Raw genomic sequence first — 12971 nt, 5'->3', positions numbered from 1 at the left:
CGGGGAATTGAACCAGCGACTTTTTTTTTTTTTTTTAATCCTCACCCGAGGATATTTTCCCATTAACTTTTAGGGAGAGTGGAAGAGAGAGGGAGAGACAGAGAGAAACATCGATGTGAGAGAAACACATGGACTGGTTGCCTCCTGCACGACCCCAATCAGGGCCCGGGCCGGGGAGGAGCCTGCAACCAAGGTACATGCCCTTGACCGGAATCGAACCCGGGACCCGCTGGCCCACAGGCCGATGCTCTGCCACGGAGCCAAACTGCCTAGGGCGGAATCAGCAACCGTTTGGTGTGTGGGACAACCTTCAACCAACTGAGCCACACTGACCAGGGCTCATTGGCTTTTACTTTTTTAATATATTTTTATTGACTTCAGAGAGGAAGGGAGAGAGAGAGACAGAGAGAAACATCAATGATGAGAGAGAATCATGGATCAGCTGCCTCCTGCACGCCCCACAGTGGGGATTGAACCTGCAACCCGGGCCTGTGCCCTGACCGGGAGTCAAACTGGCACCTTCTGGTTCCTAGGTCGACCTTCAACCCCTGAGCCACGCCGGCCAGACTCATTGGTTTGTTTTTTAACGATATGGATGCCAGATGGGGCTCGGGCTGAGTGACCTGGGCAGGGTCTGGCCCTGGCCTGGCTCCCCCCACAGACCCCAGCCTTACAGACAGAGCAGGTGCACTCTGCAAGCAGCTTCTGCGGTCTCGGCCTCCACGCAGGAGGGTGGGCTGGTCCCCAGGGGCCCGAGCTTTAGGACTAAAGGGCCACGGGGACCCTGTGGGGCCGTGGCTCTCCCACTGGCTGGCGCTCAGAGGGGCCTGAGCAGCTTTGTGCAGCGAGGATGCCCAGGCCCCACCCAGCCCTCCTCCAGGGGGCCGGCTCCCGTGGGCCTGGGAGCAGAGCTTGGCTTTGAAATTGTGGGAGGTTCCGAGGAGGCAGATGCTCCCAGCCCAGGTCAGGGAAGTCCCCAGGCCCCCACCTGGTTCTGGCAGCTGCTCACGGGGCCTCGGGGAGCTCCCCAGGAGGGCCCGGCAGCCTTCTCACTCCCAACGGGGTGGAGACCCCCGGGCCTCCCTCTGGGCTGTGCCTGTGTGAGCGGTTGGGTTGTGCATTCACCAACAACAGCTACTTAGTGACTGTCTCGGGGGCGCTGAGTCAACGCTCTCAGTGCAGATCCCCGCCGGCCCAGCCCCTGTGGCCTTGGGCAGGGACCTGACCCTGAGCCTTAGCTTCGGAAGGGCCGGCTCTCCGGCTCGTGGCTCCCGGGCTGGCGTGGAGCGGGAGCTGAGGCTGTGCGCAGGGGACGCACTGAGCCGGCTGAGGACGTGCTGGTGCGGTTAGCCTGGGCTCAGCCCGAGCAGCTGGAGGGACAGAGGCCCCCTGAGCTGGAGGCACAGTGGTGGCTGCAGAGCGGGTGGGGAAGGGCACGGGAGGCCGGGCCCCAGGGTGCAGGTGCCGGCACTCACGGTCTCTGTCTCCCTCTGTCTCCTTCCCTCTCAGTACGGCAAGAAGAAGCTGAAATACCTGCCCTACAACCACCAGCACGAGTACTTCTTCCTGAGTGAGTGCGGGGAGCCTCACCCTCACCCCTCACCCCTCACCCCTCACCCTCTGTTCGCAGACTCAGAAAGTGACACTGACCCTGTTAGGAAAGGGCCCACAGCAGTGTCCCCTGCAGACCCCTCCTGGGCCTCAGACAGACGGGCCCTTGCTCTGTGCTCCCGGGTCGGGGTGTGGAGGTGCTGTCTGCTCCCGGCCGCCTCAGCGTGAGCTGCAGGCCTGTGTGCTGGCCGCGGCCCCTCCTGCTCTTCCAGCTGGGACGGGGGCAGGACGGGGGACAGGACGGGATGGGGGACAGGACAGGACAGGGGCAGGATGGAGGACAGGACGGGACGGGGAACAGGACAGGACGGGCAGGACGGGATGGGGACAGGATGGGGACAGGGCGGCCCAGGAGGGACAGGGAGGGATGGTATAGGACGGGGACAGGGTGGCCCAGGAGGGACAGGGCGGGACAGGACAGGACGGGGACAGGGCGGCCCAGGAGGGACAGGGCGGGATGGTATAGGACGGGGACAGGGTGGCCCAGGAGGGACAGGGCGGGACAGGACGGGATGGGGACAGGACGGGGGCAGGGCGGCCCAGGAGGGACGGGACGGGACAGGACGGGGACAGGGCGGCCCAGGAGGGACAGGGAGGGATGGTATAGGACGGGGACAGGGTGGCCCAGGAGGGACAGGATGGGATGGGGACAGGACGGGGGCAGGGCGGCCCAGGAGGGACGGGACGGGACAGGACGGGGACAGGGCGGCCCAGGAGGGACAGGGAGGGATGGTATAGGACGGGGACAGGGTGGCCCAGGAGGGACAGGGCGGGATGGTATAGGACGGGGACAGGGTGGCCCAGGAGGGACAGGGCGGGACAGGACGGGATGGGGACAGGACGGGGGCAGGGCGGCCCAGGAGGGACAGGGCGGGACAGGACGGGATGGGGACAGGACGGGGGCAGGGCGGCCCAGGAGGGACGGGACGGGACAGGACGGGGACAGGGCGGCCCAGGAGGGACAGGGAGGGATGGTATAGGACGGGGACAGGGCGGCCCAGGAGGGACGGGACGGGACGGGACAGGACGGGGACAGGGCGGCCCAGGAGGGACAGGGAGGGATGGTATGGGACGGGGACAGGGCGGCCCAGGAGGGACAGGGAGGGATGGTATAGGACGGGGACAGGGTGGCCCAGGAGGGACAGGGCAGGACGGTACAGGATGGGAACAGGGCAGCCCAGGAGGGACAGGACAGGATGGGGGGCAGGCTGGGGGCAGGGCGGCCCAGGAGGGACAGGACGGGGGCAGGGCGGCCCAGGAGGGACAGGACGGGGACAGGGTGGCCCAGGAGGGACAGGACGGGGACAGGGTGGCCCAGGAGGGACAGGGCGGCCCAGGAGGGACAGGGCGGGACGGTACAGGACGGGGGCAGGGCGGCCCAGGAGGGACAGGACGGCCCAGGGGGACAGGACAGGGCAGGGCGGCCCAGGGGGACAGGACAGGATGGGGGGCAGGCCGGGGACAGGCGGGGGGCAGGGAGGCCCAGGGGGACAGCCCGCTCTGAGCACCTCTGCGCCGCTCTCCCGCAGTCGGGCCGCCGCTGCTCATCCCCATGTACTTCCAGTACCAGATCATCATGACCATGATCGTCCGCAAAGACTGGGTGGTGAGTCGAAGGGCGTCGTGGGCCGGGGCGCGGCGGGGGTCTGGGCGGTGGACCGGGGCCTGCCCTGTGCCTCCTGCCTCGGAGGGCCCAGGCGTTTCCCCTCGGGGCGCCGCCTTGTTGCTCGGGAAAGGACCTGCTCTGGGGCTCCCAGGAGCTGGCAGGCCCTGCACCCACCCCGAAGGGCCCCACGCACAGGGGAGCCCCTGGGAGCCAGCGCCTGGCAGGGCCCTCAGACACTTCCCGAAGGCCAGGAGGCCAGAGCCGCAGGCGGCCGCCCCCCCCCCCCCCCCCGGGCTCCGCGCCAGCGGGGCCTCCTGTGTCCACACGTGTCCCTGAGGCCCACGAGCGGGTCACACGCTGGGCAGGGAGCGCGGGCGCTGGCCCGTGCGGAGGCGCAGGCGTGCGGGTTGCGGGCTGCGTGGCCGGTCTGTTAACCGCAGAACCGTGTTCTCACGTCCCAGGCTGCGGCCGGGGGTGGTCCTGAGGCGGCGAGGAAGGGGCTGGTCGGGCGCTCTCCGTGGCTCCTGGCCGGCGCCGCCTTCTCCACGTGCCTCCTCACTTCGTCTGCCCCGTGCGTGGGTCTGCATCGGTGCCCAGTGTCCCCTCAGAGGGGCACCGCCCGTGGGGCGCCCGGCCTCCCCCGAGCCTGGCTTTGCGTAGACGTGTAGGCATGATGCCTCCTGAGTGGGTACCGCGCCCACGGTGGCATGACCTGGACAGAGCGGTCAGCATGGACAGAGCGGGGTCCAGCGGATCAGGGACAGGGCCCCGCTGTCCACAGTCACTGGTGCAGGTACCGCTGGTCTCTCTTAACTTTCTCTAACTCGGTTTCATGAATGAAGACGGTGAGACTCTGAGCGTTTGGGACTTACCCGAAGTGACACCACAGGGTGGGGGGGGCTCTAGAACGCAGGCCTTGCCAACGCCACGTCCGAGGCCTCCCCCACGCCCGCCGCCAGCCTCTGAAGCAGCAGGGCCTTGTGTCCGTATCACATTTGAAGGCCGCAAAGCACTTGTCGCACATCCTCTCGTGGAAAGTACGGGTCGGCCCGTGGCTGTTGATTCTTGTTTTTGGGGTGTTTTTTTTGTAATATATTTTTATTGATGTCAGAGAGAGAGGGAGAGGGAATGAGAGAAACATCAATGGTGAGAGAGAATCACGGGTCTGTTGCCTCCTGCACGCCCCCTACTGGGGATCGAGCCCGCCACCTGGCCGGGAATGGAACCATGACCTCCGGGTTCAACCACTGAGCCGCACTGGCCTGCCCGTGGCTGTCGGTTCTGCTAAGAGAGCCGGACTGGACGGACTGGACTCCGGAGTCGGGTGGTGGCTGGGGAGGAGGCGTGACTCTGCCCGCGTCTGCCAGGCCCGTGCTGCTAGAACCTGCCCCACTCACCTCCACGACTCACTCTTTTCCCCAAAGCGAGCGTTTCGTCAGTACGGACGCCGTTCTAGAACAGTCCGGCTCTGACACCCACGTTGTATCGTTTAACCCTGCTGGCCAACGAGGCCGGAAGGGGCTGGAGGAATGGAATTTCTGGACCAGTTAAGTGATGGGAACTTGAACCCAGGTCTGAGCCTGCGTGACCGCTGTCTGCCCCTGAGACCTGGGCCCGGTGGCCGCGTGCCGAGAAGCAATGTGAGCCGCGGCGCTGGGCCAGGCCGTGCTGCTGGGGTATTTTAATCAGCTTTCATGCAGGTGATAGGAATATTTCATCTTTTTTTTTTTTTTTTTTATTTTAGCTGTTTGTTCCCTAAGGAACAAAGCGATTAAACAGGGGCAGCAGGGAACGCGATCCGACCGTGCACCTGAACAGGCTCAGAGGGCAGGGCCCGGGAACCCGATAGGCCCTCGGCCTTTGCAGGACCTGCCCTTGCTCTGCCGGGAAATAGGGTGCAGCTGGGCCGGAGGGCTGGGCCCCCGACCGCTCCCAGACTCGGTGCCTGAGATTCACGGGGACCCATACGCAGGCCCCCCTCCGGATGGAGGCTTTTAAATGCCAGGGAGGCCCCGGGACCCAGGTCTCGATCCCCCGGGACCACCAGCCCCCTTCCATGGGGTGTTCAAGGGACCTCTCTGAGCCTGTCCTTGGAGGGCCGGGCTCCGAATGACCTTTGCCCCCAGCACCTCACTTAGCCTCTGACACAGAGAAGGCACTGGCTGGATGTTGTGGAGCTGAGCGGAGCAGAGCTGCCCTGCAGGGCGAGCTGCTGAGCAGATAAGGGAAACAGCAGCCGCCGGGGGACGCGGCCTGGACACAGCACGTCCTGGCCGGGCGCACGTGGGCCAGGAGATGGGCTGCGGGCCAGGCAAGGCCGGGGCCAGGTGTGGGAAGGGCTCATGTGTCCTACCCAGAGGCGGGACCTGACCCGTGGTCCCAGCAGGGAACGAGGCCGCGATGGCTCTGAGCATGGCGGTGCGTGATCGGGTTTGCGCGTGAGGAAGATCTCTGGGTGGCCACGTGCTGCCGGGGGCTGGCTGAGTGGGCAGAGCTCAGATGCAGCTAAGCTCACTTCAACATTCACGCCCCGAGGCAGGGGTGGGCCGTGACTCTGTCCCTCTGTCCTCTGCATCCTCTCCTCCCCTCCCTCTCTTCCTCCCCCTCTCCCCGCCCCCCGTGTGCTGGGTGAGCGAGGAGGAAGGGGTTCTCAGGTGCTCATGAGTCCAGACAGGACCCCAGGGCTGTTTGTGAGCCTGCCGGGTGGGGGTGCACGGTCAGACTCCCCGGCCCACGGAAGGGCTGCTGACCTCTGGCCCCTCCCTGTGGGTGCCCCTCACTTGTCCCTGTCCCCATCCCTGTTTCTATCCCTGAGAGCAGAGCACGCAGCTCCCTTCCTGCGGCTGAGACTCTCAGCGTTTCCCTGGAAACGAGACGGCCTTGTTTGCTGCCCCCCTTCCTAGCGGGACGCCTTTGCCCGGCGGGGGGTGCGCGCCTGGGTGGGGACGCAGTGCCGGGAGGAAGGGCCCGCCCGCGTCTCATCGGGCTCCTCTTGGCAGGACTTGGCCTGGGCCATCAGCTACTACGCCCGCTTCTTCGTCACCTACATCCCTTTCTACGGCGTCCTGGGAGCCATCCTCTTCCTCAACTTCATCAGGTGCCGGCTTTCCGCCCCTCCCGGGGCCCACACTGGTGCTGACGGCCGCTTTGACGAGAGGGACCCCTGGGCCTCACGTCCTGGCACCTCAACCTACCCCCTATGCCCTCCTGGGCCGCCTGGGGTGTGGGGAGGAGCTGTTCCCCCCCGTGGCTGGGCCGGGAGAGCAGGCAGGGCTCCGGCGCTGAGCAACAATCCCCCTCCCCCCCCCCCCCCCCCCCCCCCCGCCGCCACCAGGTTCCTGGAGAGCCACTGGTTTGTGTGGGTCACGCAGATGAATCACATCGTCATGGAGATTGACCGAGAGCCCTACCGGGACTGGTTCAGCAGCCAGGTGGGGTCACGGGGCCCTTGGTCCGTGGGAGGGGCCCGCGGGGACAGAACAGTATGACGCGGAGGGGCGGCCCTGAGACCTGGGCGAGGCTGGGCCTTGCGGGAAGGAGACGAGGCCCCTCGTTCTTTACCCCTGGCCACCCCTCCCCTCCCCGCCCCTCCCCTCCCCCCCAGCTGGCGGCCACCTGCAACGTGGAGCAGTCCTTCTTCAACGACTGGTTCAGCGGGCACCTCAACTTCCAGATCGAGCACCAGTGAGTGAGGCGCGCGTGGGCCGGGGCTGGCGGGCCACGTGCAGTGGGAGGGCGTGGTCACCAGCCCCACCTGGGCAGAGGGCAGTATCTGGGGGCTCCCTCCCTCCCGCACTTGGGGAGATCCCCCGCCTCCCAGCCCTCGAACATGCTCCACTGAGGCCGGGAGGGGCGCCCTGTGCCTCCCCTGGTCCGTGAGCCTGGCGGGCAGGCAGGGCGGTCCATCCCTCTTCATTGACGGGGAAACTGAGGCCCAGCTTGCCCGGGACTGAGATGCCCAGGGGCGTCCCCCCAAGGCCCCATCCCTGCTGCCCCTCATCCTCGTCTCCCGCCACTTCCTCTTCCTCTCACCCCTCCAGTTCACTCGTTTCCTTTTTATTTTTTTTTTACTTGTAAAATATATTTTTATTGATTTCAATTTTTTAAAAATAGATTTTTATTGATTTCAGAGAGGAAGGGAAGGAGAGAGAGAGACATCAATGATGAGAAAGAAACATTGACCTGCTGCCTCCCGCACGCCCCCTCCTGGGGACTGAGCCCACCCCCCGGGCACGTGCCCTGACTGGGAATGGAACCGTGACCCCCTCGTTCGTAGGTCGATGCTCAACCACTGAGCCGCACCGGCCGGGCCACTGACTTCCTTTTTAGAGAAGCATGGCGTTCTGTCTCGAGCATCAAACCGATGTCCAGTCCCCTGAGCCCCAAACACAGCCGTCCACGAACAACCCCACCCACGTGCCCGCCGCCTCGGTGGGCACCCAGGGAGAGCTGCAGACAGGGTCTCCCTGGGCCCTGCCAGCCTCACCCTCTGCCCCCTCTCCCAGCCTCTTCCCCACCATGCCGCGGCACAACTTCCACAAGGTGGCCCCGCTGGTGAGATCCCTGTGCGCCAAGCACGGCATCCAGTACCAGGAGAAGCCGCTGCTGAGGGCCCTGCAGGACATCATCCGGTGAGGGGTGGGGGGGCACCCCTGGGGGAGACCGTGCCCCCGCAGAGGAGGGCGCCGAGCGGGCTTCTCTCGGGGCTGGCTGGGGGCCTTCCCTTTGTCTTCCTCGGGGCCCCGGGGAGCCCTGCGCTGCAGCCCCTGGCTGAGAGCTGAGGAACCACCTGCACCCCAGCGACGCCCCCCCAGCCCGTCCTCTCCCCGTCCTCCCTGTCCTCTCCCCGCCCTCTCCTGGCCCCTGACTGCCCCCCCTTTCTTCCCAGGTCCCTGAAGAAGTCTGGGGAGCTGTGGCTGGACGCCTACCTCCACAAATGACACCACAGCCCGCGGGTGCCGTGGGAGGGGGAGCAGGTGGGGTGGCGGCCGCAGGGCGGGTGGGGTTTTGTTCTGAGGGGTGTCCCTGAGGCGGGGCACATGCCGTCACAGCCCCGATTTTTGGTCTTGCTCCTGGCTTCCTCTCCTGGTTCCCTTCACTGCGCCCTCAACACCCTCCTTGGGGGGCCGCCCTCAGTCAGTCCCGGGAGCAGAGAGAGGTGGCCCCAGGCCTGCCTCCTCCCTCCACCCCACACATCTGCTGACCAGAGGCCACCTGCCTCCCTCCCTCCCTCCCTCCCTCCTCTGCCCCTCAGCACCCCCCTCCTCCCTCTGCTGCTTTCCCGTCCCGGGAGATGGCTCCCCGACCCTGAGGCTGGGCCCCCTCTGCGGGCCCACAGTCTGCCTTTTTGTAGGGAGAGGCTGGCTCTGACCAGGCTGGAGCACTTCCGGCTGTCTCTACCCACCCACCCCCCACTCCCTTCCAGCCCCCTCCCTCCTCCAGAGCCTGTGACCTGGGCCCAGGGGTCAGCCCTGCAGAGGTCAGGGGCCTGTAGGCTCAGCCCCACCCCCACCCTGCCAGATGTTTGTCCTAGCTGGGCCGCCTTAGATTCTGGAGCATTCGAACCCTCTCCAAGGGCTCTGTCTTCCGCCAGCTCGCATCTTCTGCTGGTTTAACCTTTGCTGTGGGATGCATTCGGACCAGACGGCCGGGTGGCCCTGGGGCTGGTGTGACAATCTGCCCCTCGGCCAGTGGGCTGAGCCGGGCTCATTCCCGAGGCACTGTCGGGCCACCACTGTATGGGGGGGACGGGGCGGGGGCAGTGGGGCAGAGGAGGAGGGAGCCCAGGAGGTGATAGGAGGTGGCACAGAGGAGGTGGGGGGTTGGGAGGACCTGATGAGGGCCGCGTGGAAGTGCGAGTGGGAGGAGTTTGGGGCTGGAGGCCAGGAGCTGAGGGACAGGAGTGAGGGGTGGGAGGGGAGCCCGGGAGGGGAGCCCGCCCCTGGGAGGACCCAGAGCCGCTGCATTTGGAAACCTAACCCACTAACCGATTTTTAGCTGCGGGGCAGGGGCAGGGACAGCTCAGCGGGGGAGCCTGGGGTGGCCAGCCCCAGCCCGGAGGGACCAGTATCTGGTGCGACAGGCCTCCCCGTTGCCACGGCAACATGGCCCACCTGCGGCCCTGCTGCTAGAACAGGCCGGAGGAGCTGCTGTCCCTCCGGGCCGATGGACCCGTGGGGAACTGGTCTCCGTTTTTATCCTGTTGCTCCCCCACCCTGCACTTTTTGGAAATAAAGAGGTAATTTTATTCTCACTTCCCTGATGTGCTCAGTCAATGCCCGCTGGGGGTGGGGGTGGGGGAAGGGCGGCCGGAGTCAGGCCACTGGCAGTCCTTCTGTCCTCTCCCCTGCGCCCCCCCGAGCCGACCCGCTGCCTCCCTGACGTGAGCTTCGGGCAAAGGATCCAAAGAAATGGGCCGCCTTCCCCAGCTCCCACCCCGGAGCCCGCGAGGCCTTGGAAGGTGTTCGGAGGGCAGCGAGGAGGGGCTGGTGCGGCCGCCGCCCTGGTGTCATTCCCTTCCCCTCACTGGGACCGCTGTGCGCCCACAGCCTCGTCAGCTAGCTTCTGCCGTCTCCCTTGTCCCGCTTCCTGGTCAACACACATCCCTGGGGCAGAGAGCATCTCCGGGCTGAGGAAATAAATCCCCGGACACGCCGCCGTCGGTGGCCCGGGCCCCTGCAGTGGCTCATTGGGGCCCCACACTCTGTGAGGTCCCAGCCTCGCCCGGCTCACCAGCTCAGGCAGTGTCGTGGAGACGGGGTCCAGGGGGCAGCCCCAAAGGTGGATGCCAGCCCCAGCCTGGGAAGAGCCCAAGGGAATGCGCTGGGCACTCGTACAGCCGGGCCCCCCACTGGCCCCCACGCTGCTCCATGACCACCTGCCTCTGGGCTGGCTCAGGGGGCAAGTCCAGCTGGACAAGCCAGGGAAGGGCCAGAGGGTCAGGGTAGTCCACCTAGGGGCGCCCCACCTGGCCTTGCCTGCCCCCCAATCTCCGCAGTAGACCCTCGTCCCCCGCTGTGTGGCCTGTGACCTCGGTATAGCCGGCAGGGCCAGCCAGGTGACGGGGAGACTATGTGTGGTCCCCCAGTGGGCGCAGGCCTCAGGTCGGGCCGAGGAGCAGGGCTGGGGGCAGAGACCGCCCCTGGCTCAGTGGGTGGCTTTGGGCAAGTCCTTTGCCCTCCTGGACCCTCTGGGCTCCAGGCTCCAAGGATGTCTCAACCATGGATCCAGGGACCCGCTAGCCAGGGGTGGGCAAACTTTTTGACTCGAGGGCCACAATGGGTTCTTAAACTGGACCGGAGGGCCGGAACAAAAGCATGGATGGAGTGTTTGTGTGAACTAATATAAATTCAATGTAAAGGAGCGGAGGGGAGAGCAAGAGAACCCTTCGCTCTTTCGGCTCCGCGGGCCGGATAAAACAGCCGAACGGGCCAGATCCGGCCCGCGGGCCGTAGTTTGCCCACGGCTGTTGGACGCGCGGCTGTGAGCGCCCCAGGAGGGTCTGTGACTTCTTCCCCAGCCTTGCCCTGAAGTCTCACCTTTGGGTCAAGAAGCTGGGACGCCCCTACCTGCTGTCCCCGTACATCCCTGAGGCTCTTGGTGAGCACGGGATCATGGTTTCTGACCCCCAACCCCCGACAAAGCTGGGCCACCGTGACACGCAAGGCCCCGAGGGAGCCCAAGACCCGAAGCTTCCTCTACCGGAGGCCGAGACCCAGCGTTTGGCTCGCCCTCTCCTTCACTCCCCACAAGGGAAGGCTGTTTCCCAGCCCATACCCGCCCCCCTCACCCCGTCAAATGTCAGCTCTCCCAGGAGGCCCAGGGGCTGGGCCAGACGGCGTGGAGCCTGGAGGGGACAAGCGCTCACCCACAGTGAACTGAGGTGGCCACCCCCATAAAAGGACGTCACTTGGGGGGGGTTGGGCACGGGCACAGAGGAGGGGCTGGCAGAGCAGTCTGGGCGGCGTGTGGACCTGGCGCCCCCGAGGCGGCCAGTGGCCTGGCCAGTTGCTCGGGTGTCAGCGGGACACTCGGAGGGGGCCTTCGAGAAGGGGCAGGACAGGAGGGCTGCCCTCAGGAGTGACCGGCCACGCTCCGGTGACAGAGCCTTGCGCCAATCCAGACAGGAAGTGAGAAGCTGTGGGTCCCGGAGGCCCTACAAGCATCTATGAGGACGTGGAGGCTGGAGGGGGAGGCGGCCGGTCAGGAGCTCCGGTGCTCTTGTGTCTGGACTTGGTCTCTTGTTGTCGTCCATGTTTCGGGGGAAGGGGCCTTGTTTCTAACCATCTGGCCGCACCTAAGCAGAACAGGGGGCCCCCAGCATGCTTGTCCTCCACCATCATGGATGTTTCTTTCTTTTTTTAAAATATATTTTATTGATTTTTTACAGAGAGGAAGGGAGAGGGATAGAGAGCTAGAAACATCGATGAGAGAGAAGCATCGATCAGCTGCCTCCTGCACACTCCCACTGGGGATGTGCCCGCAACCAAGGTACATGCCCTTGACCGGAATCGAACCCGGGACCCTTCAGTCCACAGGCCGACGCTCTATCCACTGAGCCAAACCGGTTTCGGCATGGACATTTCTTTTTTAAAATTATTTTTAATTAGTTAATTAATTTCTTAAATTGATTTCAGATAGAGGAAGGGAGAGGGAGATAGAAACATCAATGATGAGAGAGAATCATCCATCGGCTGCCTCCTGCACGCCCCCGACCAGGGACCCGGGATCCAGCCCACAACCCAGGCATGTGCCCTGACCAAGAATCGAACCCTGACCTTCTGGTTCATGGGTTGACGCTCAACCACTGAGCCACACTGGCAGGGCGTGAATGTGGCCGTTCTGAAGGCATTTAGGAGGGTGAGTGACAGGCCCACGGGGACCTGGGCAGCCCAGTGCCCGGGACATGTGCGGGGGAGGGGTGTGGGAAGACCACGGAGAGCCAGGACCTGTCCCCACAGAGCTTGTCACCCCTCCCAGCCCCTCGGGACACGGCCCGCAGGGACCGGTTCTGTTCTGTGACTCCTTTGCCACCACGGGCCGGGGCAGCCCACAGGGGGCTCTTAGAGTCACAGCGTCCCTCGGGAGTGTTGCATTTCTTCGGGCCCAAGGCTCTGTGCACGCCACTAAGCAGGGACACGGGGTTTTTGGAGGCCGCACCCAGGACCCTCGGGCCCCCCCCCCCCCCGCCCCCTTCACAAACCCCACACATGCTCCCAATTCTTGCTCCACAGCTGCCTAAGAGAAGGGAGCGCTCCACTCAGAAGGGCGGTGCCCTGTCCCCAGGGGCTCCAGCATGGGGAACAGTGGGAGGAGGGCGGAGATGACCGATGACCGCCCCTGGAGGATCCCAGACCATAAGGAGAGATCTGCAGGCGGCGGGGTCACCCCAGGAGCCCTGTAAGCGAGTTTCTAGGCAACCACCAATTTGCTGATGAGGGCGCACTCCCCATAGCTACCACCAGGGGCAGCAGGGAGCATGGCCTGCCGACGATGGTGCAGTTACTCCAGGCGCCACTGGGTGACGCTGCAGGCTCAGCGTCCGCGCTGGGTGAGGACGTGCCCTGTTTTTAAGTACCACTGCTTTTTTTTTAATTATTATTAAGATTTTTTAAATTGATTTTTAGGGCCCTAGCTCGTTTGGCTCCATGGATAAAGCGTCGGCCTGTGGACTGAGGGGTCCCAGGTTCGATTCCAGCCAAGGGCACATGCCTGGGTTGCGGGCTCGATCCCCAGTGGGGGGCGTGCAGGAAGC

The 12971-nt window shown here is 65.1% G+C and overlaps 1 protein-coding gene across 2 annotated transcripts in view; it reads left to right on the top strand.

Moving 5' to 3' along the window:
• FADS2 (fatty acid desaturase 2) overlaps nucleotides 1-9470 on the top strand; it is a 33074-nt gene extending 23604 nt beyond the window's left edge. For both annotated transcript variants that reach the window (XM_080688012.1, XM_080688013.1), the window contains exons 6-12: nucleotides 1510-1570; nucleotides 3141-3217; nucleotides 6217-6314; nucleotides 6552-6648; nucleotides 6822-6901; nucleotides 7723-7848; nucleotides 8106-9470. In XM_080688012.1, the coding sequence (XP_080544138.1) occupies nucleotides 1510-1570; nucleotides 3141-3217; nucleotides 6217-6314; nucleotides 6552-6648; nucleotides 6822-6901; nucleotides 7723-7848; nucleotides 8106-8157 (591 nt within the window). In that variant the 3' untranslated portion in view covers nucleotides 8158-9470. The remainder of the gene's footprint in view (nucleotides 1-1509; nucleotides 1571-3140; nucleotides 3218-6216; nucleotides 6315-6551; nucleotides 6649-6821; nucleotides 6902-7722; nucleotides 7849-8105) is intronic.
• The last annotated feature ends 3501 nt before the right edge of the window (nucleotides 9471-12971 follow it).

The sequence above is a fragment of the Plecotus auritus genome (assembly GCF_963455305.1).
Source record: "Plecotus auritus genome assembly, chromosome: 9".
Classification (NCBI taxonomy): Eukaryota; Metazoa; Chordata; class Mammalia; order Chiroptera; family Vespertilionidae; genus Plecotus; species Plecotus auritus.
The sequence above is the reverse complement of the archived record's forward strand: the minus strand, read 5'-3'. Positions and strand labels throughout refer to the sequence as shown.